Source organism: Hakea prostrata, chromosome 2 (genome assembly GCF_041222555.1).
Source record: "Hakea prostrata isolate BN-2017 chromosome 2, UWA_Hpros_2, whole genome shotgun sequence".
In the NCBI taxonomy this organism is placed as follows: Eukaryota; Viridiplantae; Streptophyta; class Magnoliopsida; order Proteales; family Proteaceae; genus Hakea; species Hakea prostrata.
In genome coordinates this window covers 67759206-67774211 of record NC_142601.1, presented here as the reverse complement: position 1 = coordinate 67774211, position 15006 = coordinate 67759206, and the positions used below count along the sequence as shown (strand labels likewise).

Genomic DNA, 15006 nt, shown 5'->3' with positions numbered 1-15006 from the left:
CTCATTTATCATTTCTTAGAATGTGATACTTCATACTCATGAGGTAAAGATTGAAATTTGGACTGGTACTAGTATATGTTACATTCATTTTTTCTTTGGTTTTTTTTTTTTGGGGGTAAGAAATTTCCATTAAAGGAAAGAAAGAAAAAGAAAGAAACCCGCGAAACAGCTTAGGCAATTGGAGAGCATAACTCTTGAAGTCAAGGAATGGAAATAGGCTAAACCGTCATACACGGGATCGACAGGGCGCTCTTTGCAAGAGCATCCGCAACTGCGTTTATCACTCTTGGAACAAAACAAAAGGAGCACGAAAAAAAATGAACATAACTCTCTAATATCCTCCACCAGAGGAGCTAAGCATAGGGGAGGGAAGCTGGAAGCACTGTTTATCTATTAGACCAGTATTTTACAATCTGACTCTACCAGAAGATGATTATAGTCTTCTAAAAGTGCAAACATCAATCTAGCTCTCATAGTGAGAGCTTCCCCTTCCACCACTGAGTTGCATAGCACCGGTTTGAAGTATATATATGTTACATTCATGGTTTGATATTATGATGCAAACACTAATAAAGGTTGAATCTCATTATTGTCTATATGTATGTCAACAAAACCCTGGTTAGATGAGCCTCTAGTGACAGAGGATGTCTTCAGGGTCTCTCTTAGCTTTATTCAGTTGAGCTCCAACATGGGTGTGATGCCATTCTGATGATCAAACTTGTGGAGACCGCCTTGACCTTCATTGAACGTCATCCTCTTGCACCTTACTTTCGTCTTACTTGATGTATGGTTCGGATAGGCAATCCGCTTGTGCTCCCTGACGGTTTTGAACCGCTCAGTAGAGGGTGGGCCTTACAATGGGCCCACATAAATTTTCATTATTTTTTTAAAATATTTATAGGTGAACCTTATTCATTCCTTGTTGTGTGGTTCAAAGCCGTTTGGAGAGCACACTGTTCTCCACTGACGGGGAGCTGATCCACATTGTGACAATTTCAGTATCCTCTAATGCAAGTAGCCATGCTGTATGCAACCAACGTCGTTTTCAATCCTCTCTATAGGGGGGGGAACCATGAAACTCTTCATGATCAAGTGGGTTGGTTAATAGGGTTGTTGAGTTTGATAGTTGAGGGTGACGAGAAGGTGAAGCAGCGTGTTGGGACACCATAGCTAAACACTTTTGTGGTGAACAAACCATGCAGGCCATGATGCTCTGTGGTCCTGACATGTTTTTTTGGTTAGTCAGGGATCGCTCTGGATAGGGTATAGGACTTAGGAGTGGTTGTTGAAATGTCTACCGACAACAAGAAAAGAAAATCAGGTAAGACAGTTAGTTGTTATCTACCGACTACCAACAATTCATAAAGAAACAGGATTAACATGTGGATATGCAGATCCAATGTTAATTGCACTCCATTTATTTAACAGAGTCTCAACATTTTTGCTGTTAAACACGTGAATGCAAACTTATCACGTGGCTTATCACGTGCTCGACTTTGGTTGTTAATGTTATTTTTATTATTTCATTACTGAGGGACCATTATGTCTCACATGTTCCCATCTTATAATAATTTTTTTCCCGTAACTGAGTACACGCGCACTTTAAGTACTACTTTATGTACTCTAGGAAGAGTGATAGTTACATATACATGAAAAATGGTAAAATGGAGAAATTTTATATTAACTTTTCACTTTTGTCTTAAGGTGAATTATTTTTTTTTTTTTTTTTTTTGTGGGGTGTTATATGGATTAGTGGTTTTGCCTCGTTTTTGTGGACTAGAGGGGGCATGGCCCCCTGAATTTTTGAAAATTTAAAAATACCTACATATTTTCCTAATTTTTCTCACTTTACGTGTGAAATACTACTATTTGGCCCCCTCCAAAAATTAAAAATAAAAATCTAAGATATAGATGATGGATACAAATGTCATTCTTAATCATAATCAAATAATTATCATTAAACCCCTAGTTTTAAAGAATAAATAGTTAAATTCTAATTAAAATCTAACTCACGATCCATGAATTTCTCCCTATATTCTCTCTCATATTCTCATTCCTATTTATTCTCTAATGAATCTCCTCTTTTATTCCCATTTCTTTTCTCTTTTTTCTCCATGTCTCACGAAATATTGGAGTATTTAGAAGACATTGGAATATTTCGAAATCTTCTCCATTGTTATCAGTATTCACTCTCTTTTTCAAATTATTCCTCTCTCTCTCTCTTTCACATTCACCACGATTTTTTTAATATTCATTTAATAAAGTATAATTTTATTTTATTTTAGTTGTTCTTTCTTTCTCCTAAAATTTGATTCTACTAATAGTAATTTGAATTTCGTTAGAATTTAGCCATAGATTTTATCAAATCTAATCATAATCATTGATTTTTTTTTTAATCCTTAAACTTTTTTCTAAAATTTCATTCATATTAATGGAAATTCAAATCTCGCTTAGAATTTCAGCTTAATTTACCTAAATTTTTAATGTAGGCCCACATGTCAAAATATAATACAATTTTATGAGATGGGACCCACGGTGAGTCCCGCATTGGCCCAGGCATATTCGACCCCCCAATATTCAATCCTGGTTCTGCTCTTGGTTACAGGGTGAACCATTCTTAAATGATGTTACAATATATAGATTTTTTATTATTCATTATTATACATGGATTGGTAGGAACCGATCAAACACAACCATAATATTCCTGAGTCATTCATGGTCAGAGAAATAGCAAGGTTGTGTATAATTTGATGGATAAGAATTTTTTTGGTAACACGACATTTTTTCATTGTTCCCCAATGCAAATGCATCTATTACGTGCAACGTACGTTTTAAATCCTCTTGTGAAAAATACAAATGTAGAATATGACAATATGATTTTTTTCTTTCCCCAATAGATTGATAAACAACTCACAACATAAGAGTACAAAATTCTAACAAAAATAAAACATAAGAATACAAAGATGGAATTTTTTTTCCTTATTTTTTGTGGAGTACGTTAATATTATCGATGTTCCTCTCCCTATCAAACTTAGCTTTTTCAGTGCCATTAATGATCATTAAAATGTGAATTGAGAAGAACGTTAGCATGCTCTTGCACAACCTTCCAAGCTCCCATCACATGCCTTTCTTCCGTTAGAGTTGCACCTACAGCAAATCTAATAATGTAAACACCCCCAACCACACCATGAGTCATGAAAACCTTACCAGAAGAGTTAATCGACTCGAGCAACCTCTGGTTCAACTCATTTGCCGCACCTGCTTCCTCATCATCCTCCTCCATTAATGTTTCATCAAAGTGACCATTTGCATGTACCCTAATCCTTGGTGGTAGGAGTCGGAAACATAACATGGAGAAAGTCCTCGAGACAACAATCTCAAACCTCTTGTCCATCCTCACAAGCCCTTCAAAATGTTTAGCCATCTTTACATGTCTCCTTATGAAGCTCCTAAGGTTGGTCACACCATAGCTACGCAACACAAGCCACAATTTCATGGCCCTGAATCGACGGCTAAGGGCTATTTGCCAGTCTTTATAGTCAATCACCTTGTTGGTCTCCGTAGCTTTGTTTCTCAAGTACTCAGGATTTGTAGAGAGGGCTTTAACAAGAGCACCGGGTTCCTTAACCCAAAGGCAACAACAATCAAGTGTTGTGAAGAACCACTTATGTGCATTAAGACTAAATGAGTCTGTCTTCTCCACGCCGTCGATGAAGTGCCGGAACTCTGGGCATATACATGCACTTCCAGCATAAGCTGCATCAACATGGACCCATATCCCGAACTCTTTTGCCACATCACATAGAGGCCCGATTGGATCCACAGCAGCTGAAGTTGTGGTTCCCACTGTTGCACACAGGAATAATGGGATGAGCCCAGCTTGTAAGTCGGCGAGAATGGTTGATCGAAGGGATTCTGGTGATAACGCAAATGCCGTCGACCAAGAAGTAGCAATGGGTCGAAAATTATCTGGGTGAATACCTGCAATTTGGGCTGCCTTCTTTAGTCCAGAATGGGTCTGATCCGACCCATAAACCACTAGCTTCCCTATACAATCTCTACCCATCTTATTCAACATGCAATCTCTAGAGGCTATGAGCGTGCACAAGATGGCCTCGCAAGTAGTCCCTTGTAACACACCACCTCCATTGCCAGAGAAGAGAAAGCTATTAGGGAGCTTAAGCATCTTCCCAAGCCAATCCATAACTATGCTCTCGAGTTCGGTTGCTGCCGGTGAAGCCAACCAATTGAATCCCACAACATTGAATCCGGCACTAAGTATTTCTCCAAGAACACCTGCAGTGCTAGCAGTTAAAGGGAAGTAACCAAAGTGGTTGGGGCTTTGCCAGTGTGTAATGCCTGGGATGATATGAGTCTCAACATCTTGAAGGATTGTTTGGATAGATTCTGGGTTATTGGGGGCAGAGTTGGGTAAAAGCTTTTGGAGATAACCAGGCTCGACTTGGCTGCAAACTGGGTACTTCTCAATATCACGATAGTAGTCAGCAAGAAAATCAATGATCATGTGACCTTGCTTCCTAAATTCTTCATGATCAAGTGGGTTAATAGTGAGTTCTAAGTTGTTTTCTAGGGCTGTGGTAGTGGTACCCATTTGGGAGAAGAAGAAGAAAGAAGGAAAGAAAGAAAAAGATGTTGGTGGTTGATTGTTTCAACAAGAAGAAACCAGGAGGAGCTAGCAGAGATTTGGTGCTGGAGGTGATAGAATGGTAGGGTTTAAATAGAGTTGGGAGAAACTATAGCTAAAACACTCTTTGTATTGAACGACAAACCTGCCATATATGCTACGTCCTCCTGGAAAAGCCTATTTAATCATTTTGAAAAAAATTTGTCTAAACCCAGCCCACCATTCACGTCCACATTTAGGCAGGCATCAACGTATTCAAAAAAGGAATAAACCTACTCCGCTCATTAAAGAAATATCCATTCACCGACATTATAGACTGTTGGATCGCCCTTCTCTTCTCGATTGAGGGCGAAATTTCAAGCGCCTGTTTATTTAATGATCTAGATCAATCCGATGACCCACGATATCTCACTAAACTATCCATTATGAAAATCACTTTTTTCATCAACATATTCAAAAAAGCTGAATAAACCTAGTCCACTCATTAGAGAAATATATATTTAATGAGATTTTAGACTGTTGGATCGCTCTTCTTTTCCCGATCGAGAGCGAATTTTTAAGCGCATGTTTTTTTAATGATCTAGATCGATCCGATGACCCAGGATATTTTACTAAACTATCCATTATAAAAATCACAATTTTTTTTTTAGCAAGTGCAGGGTTAGTTGAGTGGTAAAGGCATCAAATTTCTAGTATTAAAAAAAACACCTGTACCTCAAAAAAAATAAAAATCACACCTTTCAGCGCATTAAAAGTAGACCTACTCACCTACCCAAGCAAAATCACTTTTTAAAGTTGAAATCCATTAACCTTTTCAAACACATGAAATATATGCATAAAACAATTATCAAAAAGCAAAAGAAATATATGTGGTCACGAAAGCAATTTTAATCACCTGGTATTTCAATGAAAATGATTATTTTCCGGTGTCGATTTGAAATTAGGGTTGCAGACAAAGCAAAATCACAAGAATGGGACCGTCTGACATGCTTTTTTTTGGGTAATCTAACACTTTCATTCAATTAAAGGGAAAAGAATGAAACACTGGATCAGGAAGTGGATAAAGTCCAAAAAGTCCTATTCAAAACGGAGGAGCTGGTTTCCTTGGTTAGAGAGTGAGGAACATCATTCAACTCTCTAGAAATAAAATGAAAATTACAATTTTGAAACTCATCACAGGGCTCCTTACATTCATTGACCACCTCTGTAACATGAAATGGTCCATATGGATTCAAACCCACTAATAGTTCTGCATTCATGTGCCATATGTTTTTATTTTATTTTTTTGGGTAAACAATGAGCCCATATGTTGGGTGAGACTTTAAAAAGGCTTTACTTTGATTTGTTGGTGCCTCTTTGTGAGGCCCAATCCCTCGCTGGTACCTCTTTGTCCACCTCGTCCTTAATGGGCCCTGACTATCTCTCCACTGGATCTGGCCCATCCTCTAATTCCCTCCCCTCTTAATTCTTTTGCTGGGCCGAACCTTCTCCCCCCCCCCCCCCTCCCCTCTTAATTCTTTTGCTGGGCCGAACCTTCTCCCTCCCCCCCCCCCCCCCCAAAGCCTTCCTTTCTTCTTCTAAAGGGAAAAACCATTTCCTTCGTAAATCTGACTTTTGATTTGTTTGGGGGAAATAAGTCTACTCGTGGTTTGAGTGTTTTTTATTGCCGAAAAGAAAAGAAAAACGATTTCAAACATGAGGAGTTGAGGGTGGCGATAAGAGCCAAGTAACCTTAGCTTTAAATAGACTAGGGCAACTGGTTGTGTGAGATGACATTTGAGAGTTTTTTTTTTTTTTTTTTTGGGTAAGTGACCCTTCAGAATTTAAAACCTTGAAAGTGTAGCCCATGAGGGGTTGTTGTGTTAGAGTCCGGGTTAGCGGCCTCGACACTTCTTGACCACAAAAATCAGTGGGACCCACAGTGAAAAATACTTTTTTTATAAAAAAAATCACTAATGGGACCCACTGGTTTTTGTGGTCAAGAAGCCATGGGGGAGCACAGAGTGCTCCTCCGACGGGAAGATGATCCGGATTCGTTGTGTTACATCTCTTAGGGGTTGAATCTAACGCCCAACAATAAAAATATGTTAAAACCTCAACGAATCATGGTGACCAAGCATGCAAATTTCCCTAAAGCAATATATGCTTATAGTGAACCTCATTAGGGTTTGGACTTAAAGGTTGTTGTTGACTAAGAATATGGATTCAAATGTGGAAGTGACTTCAATAAATTGAACTGAAAGTAAATCGAAAAATAGGCTAATATTTTAAGTTTCCCTAGTTATATAAGTTCAACATTTTTCATATACAGGGAATGGAAATATTATATACGCTATCAGCAAAAGTCAAATTCAAAATTCCTTATCAAAAAAGCGTTAGTCTTATCAATCAAACAACTCTGCATTTACACCAATTATGAATTTTACGAATACTCTATCTCTATGATTCAATATTTATGTATCATCACCACGTTTAGTTTCTATATGAAAATGATGCATGCTTTTTTATTTTTTTATTTTTATTTTGTGAGTGGTGGTGGTAGTGCTATGTGGTTGAAGGAGACGCATAAAATATAGCAAAAGACTAGATGGTACCACATTTATTTTAAAAAACAAAAAAATTTGGGCCTTCAGTGATTTACGTCAACCCACGATTCAGTAGCATTAACCACACACGCACGTGCGCATAAATATAATTTAAATTCAATCTAAGAAATATCCAATAACAATAAACGTAAAACAAAAAAATAATAATAAATCAACTTAAAAAACATGGTGGTTTAGAATTTCGTGATTTAAATCACTTCAACAAAGCACTATTAGCCAAACAAGCTTGGCGATTACTTTAGAATCCTAGGTCCTTGTGGGCCAGAGTTATTAAAATCAAATATTTTCCTAATGTTGATTTTCTTGATGCCAGGTGTTTGCGGGGATGCTCTTGGGGTTGGCGGAGTTTACATGTTGGGAAAGAAGTCCTTAAAAAGGGTATGATTAGAAGTATAGGTAATGGTCATCAAACTAAGGTATTTTGTGACCCTTGGATCCCTGATTTACTTTTAAACCGTATTTGGAGAGATCCTCCTCCTGGCAGTCATTTATGGGTTGGTGAATTAATCTACTGGCCTTCACGATATTGGGACTATTCTAAATTACAACAATGGTTTTCAGCTTCTGAGCGTAGTGCAATTCTTAAGATTCCTATTTCATCTGAAGCCTTGCAAGATAGATGGGTTTGGAAACATACTCGCACAGGTAATTTTACAATTCGATCTGCTTATTTTGTGGAATTAATAGACTCTTTAGGTTCATCTTCTAGAGGCACCACTTCTGCCTCTTCGACTTTCTGGACTACACTTTGGAGAGTTAAGACACTGCCTAAGATTAAGATGTTTCTATGGAAAGTATGCCATAATGCTCTCCCTACAAATTTAAATTTGTTTCAACGAGATGCTTGCTAATTCAATAAGTTCTTGCCAATAACCACGGCCGCTGAATAGAAACATTAAACTGAAAGCCCATACAAAATGAGCATCTAGGAAAAAAAGGCCATATGCAGATAATGAAGAACCATAAGACTGAATTACCTGGGATGCCTGTGCCCATAAAAAATCGCGGAGCCACCCATTAATAGTAATGGAACTCTGCACAAAGTTTCCTCCCGTGATATGAGTTACCACCCCTTGATCACTTATGCTACCCCAAACATCCAACTACACTCCTTTATGCTTTTGTTGCAAATGTGCTCATGAATCAATTGTTCATCTTTTATTTTATTGTTCTTTTACAAAACTGTGTTGGAAGGTCTCTCCACTTCGGTTGGATACAGATCTTTTCCATGGCCATCACATTGAGGAATGGTAGACTTTTATTGAATATTTCTTTCGGCATACTGGTAATTTAGACTAGGTGCATACTACTTGGAGTGTAGTAGCTTGGTTAGTTTGGAAGGCAAGGAATGCTTATCTGTTTGAAGGGTTTGAGCTTAGTTTAAATACTTTTCTTAGGAGATTAAATAGTTTGTTGCAAGACATCAATGGCCTTTACTTTGAGGCTGTCTCTCCTTCAGCCACATCTGGAGTGATTGGTTCTAATATGTTGATTGCTTCATCAGGAGTAGTCTTTAATGATTTGCATATGCAAATGTTTGAAATTGATGATATCTTTTTTTTTTCATGTTTTCTCAAATGGTTCACGGTATCCAATAACTTCTCGAAGTGGTCGTGGAGGGTTTATCAAGACATCCTCTGAATCTTTTATTACTGCTCGCATGAAAGCAGGTTGGGCCCTATCCGCATCACAAGCGGAGCTAGAAGCGTTGTATAAAATTCTTCAAGTTGCTTCTACTATAGGGATACCTTCTCTAATTGTAAGGCAATGGTTTCCAGTTTACATGGTGATCCTGATGGTCTGGATTGGCCTTGTGCTAACTTAGTTTAGCTTATTAAGAATTTGTTGATGGGGTTTGACAATTATGTTGTATTACATATTTCTTGCACAGCAAATGTTTCTGCTGATTTGTTAGCTAGAGGGGCCCGTTGTTTGGGTATGTCTAAAGTTTGGTGGATGCAGCCACCAGTTGGGCTTCAAAATTTGTACAGTGTTTCTGCTGGGAGAATCTCCCCAGATTTATTTATTTGAATGAAGTTTGATTGTGTTTGGCCAAAAAAAAAAAGAAAAACTTAAAAAGGCTTCACTTATTAGTCGGATAGCAGAATGTGAATCGCGGGAATCCAAAAGCAACAGATTCACATTCTCTATAATTCATTTTTTCACAATTTTTTACAATTTTCTAGATGGTGCCATGTGGCATTTAAGTAATCCAATGATTACCCAATTCAAACTAAATTTGAATTTTATTTAAACTCACCCATAATTTTGAATTATTTAAACTCTAGTTTGTGACCGTTGGAATACTTAAATGCCACATGGCACAATCCTATGAGGGAATTGTAGGAAAATGAATTACAGAGGATGTGGATCCCCTAATGTTTGTAGTCTAACATTTTGCGGACGGCTGTTTAGGATGGAGTGAATGAAGTTTTCCGACGGCTGTTTTTGTAACAGTAAGAAATTCTTCAAAATGTAATTTTCCCCCCTTTATTTAATCAAAGCTTCCTTTCTCCACTAAAAAAAACATCAAGAACAACATCTATATACTTTTGGGTTACTATCCAAGTGTTCAATCACACGTCTCTCCTCTGTTAGGGTTGCATACAGTGTAAATGAAATCATGTAAACACCTCCAACCAAAGAAAAGAAAGCATTTTAGATCTCAAACCAATCCATAATTGTACTCTTGAGTTCAATCAGTGTAGGTGAAGACAACCTATTGAAACTGACGATATTAAATCTAGTGTTTAGCATTTCACCAAAAATCCAACAATGGCACCTCTTGAAGGGAAGTAAGCAAAGTAGTGATAATTAGAGATGGTTTGGTAGGTAGAGGAGATAAGAAACGGGTTTACTAATGAGTTGATGGAAATGGAGATTGGAGAAAATTTTAAGCTTTTATAGTTGATTGCTAATAAGAGGTTTAGGGGCTGTTTGTTCCTCAGCAGTTAAATGAGCTAATATGTTTTTATTTTATTTTTTTGGGTAAACAATGAGCCCATATGTTGGGTGAGACTTTAAAGAGGCTTTAATTTGATTTGTTGGTGCCTCTGTGTGAGGCCCAATCCCTCGCTGGTATCTCTTTCTCCACCACGTCCTAATGGGCCCTGACTATCTCTCCTCTGGATATGGCCCATCTTCTAACTCCCTCGCCCCTTAATTCTTTTGCTGGGCCGAATCTTTCTCCCCCTTCTTCCTCTTCTCTTGGGCCCCCTGTTGGGCTATACAACAAATTTTTTTTTTTTTAGCTAATGATGGGTTAATCAAGCGGTTAAAAACCCGCCCTCCCACGGGGGGGTCCTGGGTTTGCACCCACTCGACGGCCTATATTAGCAATTTAGTTCTCACCCCACATTAACAAGTTACCTTTCCAAAAAAAAAATTTATTCTAGAAAAAAAAATTTAAAATAAAGTGCTTATTTGGAGGTTGGGCTTTAATAAAGTGGATGGGCTTTAAAGTATTAAAAAAATACTTTCAGTACTTATTTAGAGGTTGAGCTTTTAACCGCTCTACTAATCCACCATTAGCAGTTTGAGTGCTTTTTATTACAAAAAAGAAAAGAAAAACGACTTCAAACATGAGGAGTTGACTGTTGAGGGTGGCGATAAGAGCCAAGTAACCTTAGCTTTAAATAGAGTAGGGCAACTAGTTGTGTGACACTGACCCTTCAGAGTTTATTTATTTATTTGGTAAGTGAACGTTTAGAGTTTAAAAAAACACCTAAAAGTGTAGACCATGAGGACTTGGTTGTGCTACATCTCTTTTGGGCGAATCTAACATCCAGAATAGAAAAATGTTAAAACCTTAAAAGTGTAGACCATTCAACGAATCACCATGACCAAGCATGCAAATTTCCCTAAAGCAATATATGCTTAAAGTATGCAAAACTTCATTCATTGGCTCATTGCATCTCTCTGTTGTTGAAATTTTTTTATGCTAGGGTTTGGACTAAAGGTTGTTGTTAACTTAAAATATGGGTTCAAACATGAAGCATCTCCAATAACTTTTTAAGTTCCTTTAATTGTATTAGTTTAACATTTTCTATATATAAGGAATGAAAATATTACATATGCCAAGAGTCGAATTCACAACTTTTTTACCAAGAAGTGCTAGTCTTACCAATCAAACAGCTCTGCAATTACATCCATTCTGAATTTTACGAATACTCCATGATTCAATATTTACGTCATTTACTTTAATTTAAAAAACAGAAAATTAAGCGGAAGCCGCCTCAAAAAGGTTTTGGGCCTTTTTAGTGATCTACGTGAACCCACGATTGAGTAGTATTAGCTACAGGCCCACAGTGCCACACACACGCGCGCATAAATATAATTTTAATTCAATGTAACAAATATCAAATCAAATAAACAATAAATGTAAAAAAAGCGTCTTGACAGAAAACAAAAAATAATAATAAATAAACTTAAAAAGGCTTTTACAGAAAAAAAAAAATAGCAATCCAAATGTGACTCGTGGGAATCCAAATGCCAGTTGAGTGGGCCCTACTTAGTGGTGAGTCTTTCACTCTTTCCTTTCGAAATTCGAGCATATATATAATGTAGGAAAAAAAGAGAGTAAATAACTAATAAAAGGAGGGCATTAATGTCAACAATGGTTGTTTGCCTGATGTAAGTGTTGCATAGGGTAGACTGTAAACATAAAGAAAAGAAATTTCTACCAAGAGAGAACTGGGGATGTTGGGACATTTAGAAAACTTAAGACTTTTTGCTTTCAAAGTTTGAATAATAGAAATTCTCTTTATCCAACACACAATTAGGATGGAGTGAGGAAGTTTTCCAGTAGAAAGGAATGAAGTCTAAAGAAGTTTGGCTTTAGGGATGTCAAGATGGAAACATTTGATCTTTTGTTTTGATTGTCTTGTGTTGCTGGATTGTGGAAATTATTCAATTAAGAGAGTTAAGTTTCAGGGAGATAATTTGTGAAATGTGACATTAATCTCTGTTGCATATAATATATCAAAAATTGAAGCTCAAAATTTTAGTATTTTGTACAATTCCTCAAGGATTTGATACAAGGAAGCCAACGTTAAGACTTCAATCCCTTCATAATTAATGTACATATTAACAAAACCCTGGTTAGATTATGATTATCTATAAGGGGAGAGGGTATGTCTTCAGGGTCTCTCTTAGGTATAACCCATCTCCCATTAGAGTTCAGAACTAGTCCTTTGTTGGCCAATTGATACCAGTTCTCTGGGATCTTTAGCTCATCCACCAACATCCCATTAGATTTATTCAACAAAGCCAAGTCCCTTCGAGCATCCACTCTGAATGCTGATGTGCTACTTTGAAAGCCATCAACAAGGTGCAAGTATGTCTCTAGGCTATGAAAACCCTGCAAATTGAACCCTTGCTTGATGTAGGGAGATGCATGCACATCAAGTTTCAGCTCAGTTCCAACATGGGTGTAATGCCAGTTTGAAATCTTGGTCATCTCATCAAACTTTTTGAGATCTTCATTGAACAGAATCCCAGGCATTTTAGGGACTAGATCTTGCTTCACCACTACGCGCAGTGCCTTCACACCCATTTCGCAGAGCTTGTCTTTAAAGCTGTTGTTGCCAACTCTGGGAGCACCGAAGGAGATGACACTGATGGGAAGATCTGGTATTGCCTTGGCAGCCTCATAAGCATTGAGTAGAGATAAGGCGCCACCCAAGCTATGGCCAGTGATGGTGAGGCTCACTTCTTCACCTCTTGCTCTATACAAGTTAACCAATCTAGTTATTTCTCCCATCACTTGCTCTGAGGCACTTGACTTGTTGTACCTTGTAGACTTGCTCTTTGATGTGTAGATGTCAAGAAAGCCATGTTCAACCTTCACATCCCCATCTCCAAGATGTTCCAATTTCCCTTGTAGATTCTCAAACCATTCAGAAGGTGCCACCGTTCCACGCCACGCCACCACAATGTCGCGTCTTCCTATCCTCATTGACTCCTCATCATCGCTAACAGCCACGTAACCCATCCAATTGGAATCCTTGCTCCACGTGTCACTCAAGTAGCGGGACCTCTCTAGCCACCGTGGCACGTCAATATGTGACATGGCATAGATGTATTTGCTGACTGTATACCCATTTTTACTAAGTCCTAATTTGTTGAAAAAGTTAAGACAACCGTACCTGCAACTCCCACAGAACTCTGAGAAGGAATCAAAATCAAAAGCATCATAAGTGGCTTGTGCAAATTCTCCATATTTGATGATCTCTCGCCGGAGCCAAGGGTGTAGAGGGTGGTCTAGAAGATTGTCCCACTTCGACGATCCATGGATTTCTTTCCATCTCGAAGATATATCCTCCTTGGGTGAAAATGGAGCTGTTTGATTGTGATGTAAGGTGTTCCAATCAATTAAGGAATGATGCTGTGTTGATGGGTGAGGGATCTGCAGGTTGAGATGGAGAAGGCTGGCGAATGAATGGGAATTTCGAGTGGTAGAGTCAGTCTTTTGATGCTGTTGAGGTGCAGGAGTGAGTTTTTGATTGGAATTGGTAACAAGAGATCGATCGGAGAGTCCAGGAAGATGTTGAGAGATGGTTGATGCTGCAGCCTTCATTTTGCAATATTGAATAGATTTTGTTTCTGGGAAGAAGCAGAGGTGGATTGTTCTGCTTCTGCTTCTGTTTCTGTTTTTGCTTCTGCTTGTGAGCTGCTTCTGTTTGTGTTTCTGCTTCTGCTTATGAGCTTGGCGATTTTATATATATCCAGGAAGGAAGAAATGGCAGGGCTGAAAGTTTCAACTTTGAACCTGTCATGTCAACCACACCAGAGGGAAGAGGTGACTGAAAAATTTTGAATTGAATATTTCATTTGCGCGTTGGTGAAAAGGCGTGTAACTCTTGGAAGCTAGTGAAAATAATCATCCAGAATTTTCCAGGGCGAGCCAAATCAGCTATTTAAATATATTTTAATCAATTTTGTAGTCCCTAGAGAAGTCAATCAACCATTTATTATTTGAAAATTAGGTTTTATAAGTTTGAAGTCCTGGGTGAAGCTTGTTGTTCACACAGGATGACAGGATCTCATTTTCCTGAGTCTTGATTCGGTCTTGCCATGAGTATCATTTCATATGACCTAATTCGCTTTGTTGGATTCACTGAGCAATTCATATAGGGATGAAGCAGGGCGTGCTCATATTATTGAGGGAAACCATGGAAATTGCGAGTGGGTTAGAAGCTTTAAATAGATCTGTAACGGATTGGATTCGGCTCCGATACACAAGTATTCAAATTCAAATATGAATCTGATTAGCAAAATTGCTATCTAAATTTGAATCCGAATCGAATCCGAATCCGACAAAAATTTAGAGAAGACATCTGAATTTGAATCCGGAACTTTATTGGATATCCGATAATAATCCAATCCGATTATTGATAATTGGTGATTGTCATTTTTTTTTTTTTTTATTTTTGATTTACAATTTCTAGTTATCGATTATTAGTTTTCGAATCCAATTATCAGCCATTTTTTGAGAAAAATGTTTAATACTTTACTCTAACCGGATAATTTTTTATTTCCAATTATCGACTACAGGTTTCCGAATCCGATTATCATCAATTTTCAAAGAAAAAAATTATTGAATCATTTACTCTATCCGGATATTATCCGATTTAATAAACAATTATCTAAATCCGAATCCAATTGTTTAACGGATGTATATGGATATTTTTTGGTAAAAAAAAATCGGATATAAACACCCTTAACCGAATGCGAATTTAGAGGCGGATTCCGACT

At 37.7% G+C, this 15006-nt stretch overlaps 2 protein-coding genes across 2 annotated transcripts; both read right to left on the bottom strand.

The window, feature by feature from the left end:
• Nucleotides 1-2830: 2830 nt before the first annotated feature.
• LOC149025924 (tyrosine decarboxylase-like) lies at nt 2831-4777 on the bottom strand. The gene has a single exon (XM_089143220.1). The coding sequence runs from the start codon at nt 4610-4612 to the stop codon at nt 3050-3052; it is 1563 nt and encodes a 520-aa protein (XP_088999346.1). The 5' UTR covers nt 4613-4777; the 3' UTR covers nt 2831-3049.
• A 7379-nt stretch (nt 4778-12156) lies between these two features.
• DLAH (alpha/beta-Hydrolases superfamily protein) lies at nt 12157-13928 on the bottom strand. Its single transcript, XM_089143219.1, has one exon. It carries the CDS (start codon nt 13826-13828, stop codon nt 12302-12304), a length of 1527 nt encoding a protein of 508 aa, XP_088999345.1. The 5' UTR covers nt 13829-13928; the 3' UTR covers nt 12157-12301.
• Nucleotides 13929-15006: the final 1078 nt, after the last annotated feature.

What these genes read in the sequence shown, in the direction of transcription:
- LOC149025924 (XM_089143220.1), bottom strand. Translation starts at nt 4,612, where the DNA reads ATGGGTACCACTACCACAGCCCTAGAAAACAACTTAGAACTCACTATT.
- DLAH (XM_089143219.1), bottom strand. Translation starts at nt 13,828, where the DNA reads ATGAAGGCTGCAGCATCAACCATCTCTCAACATCTTCCTGGACTCTCC.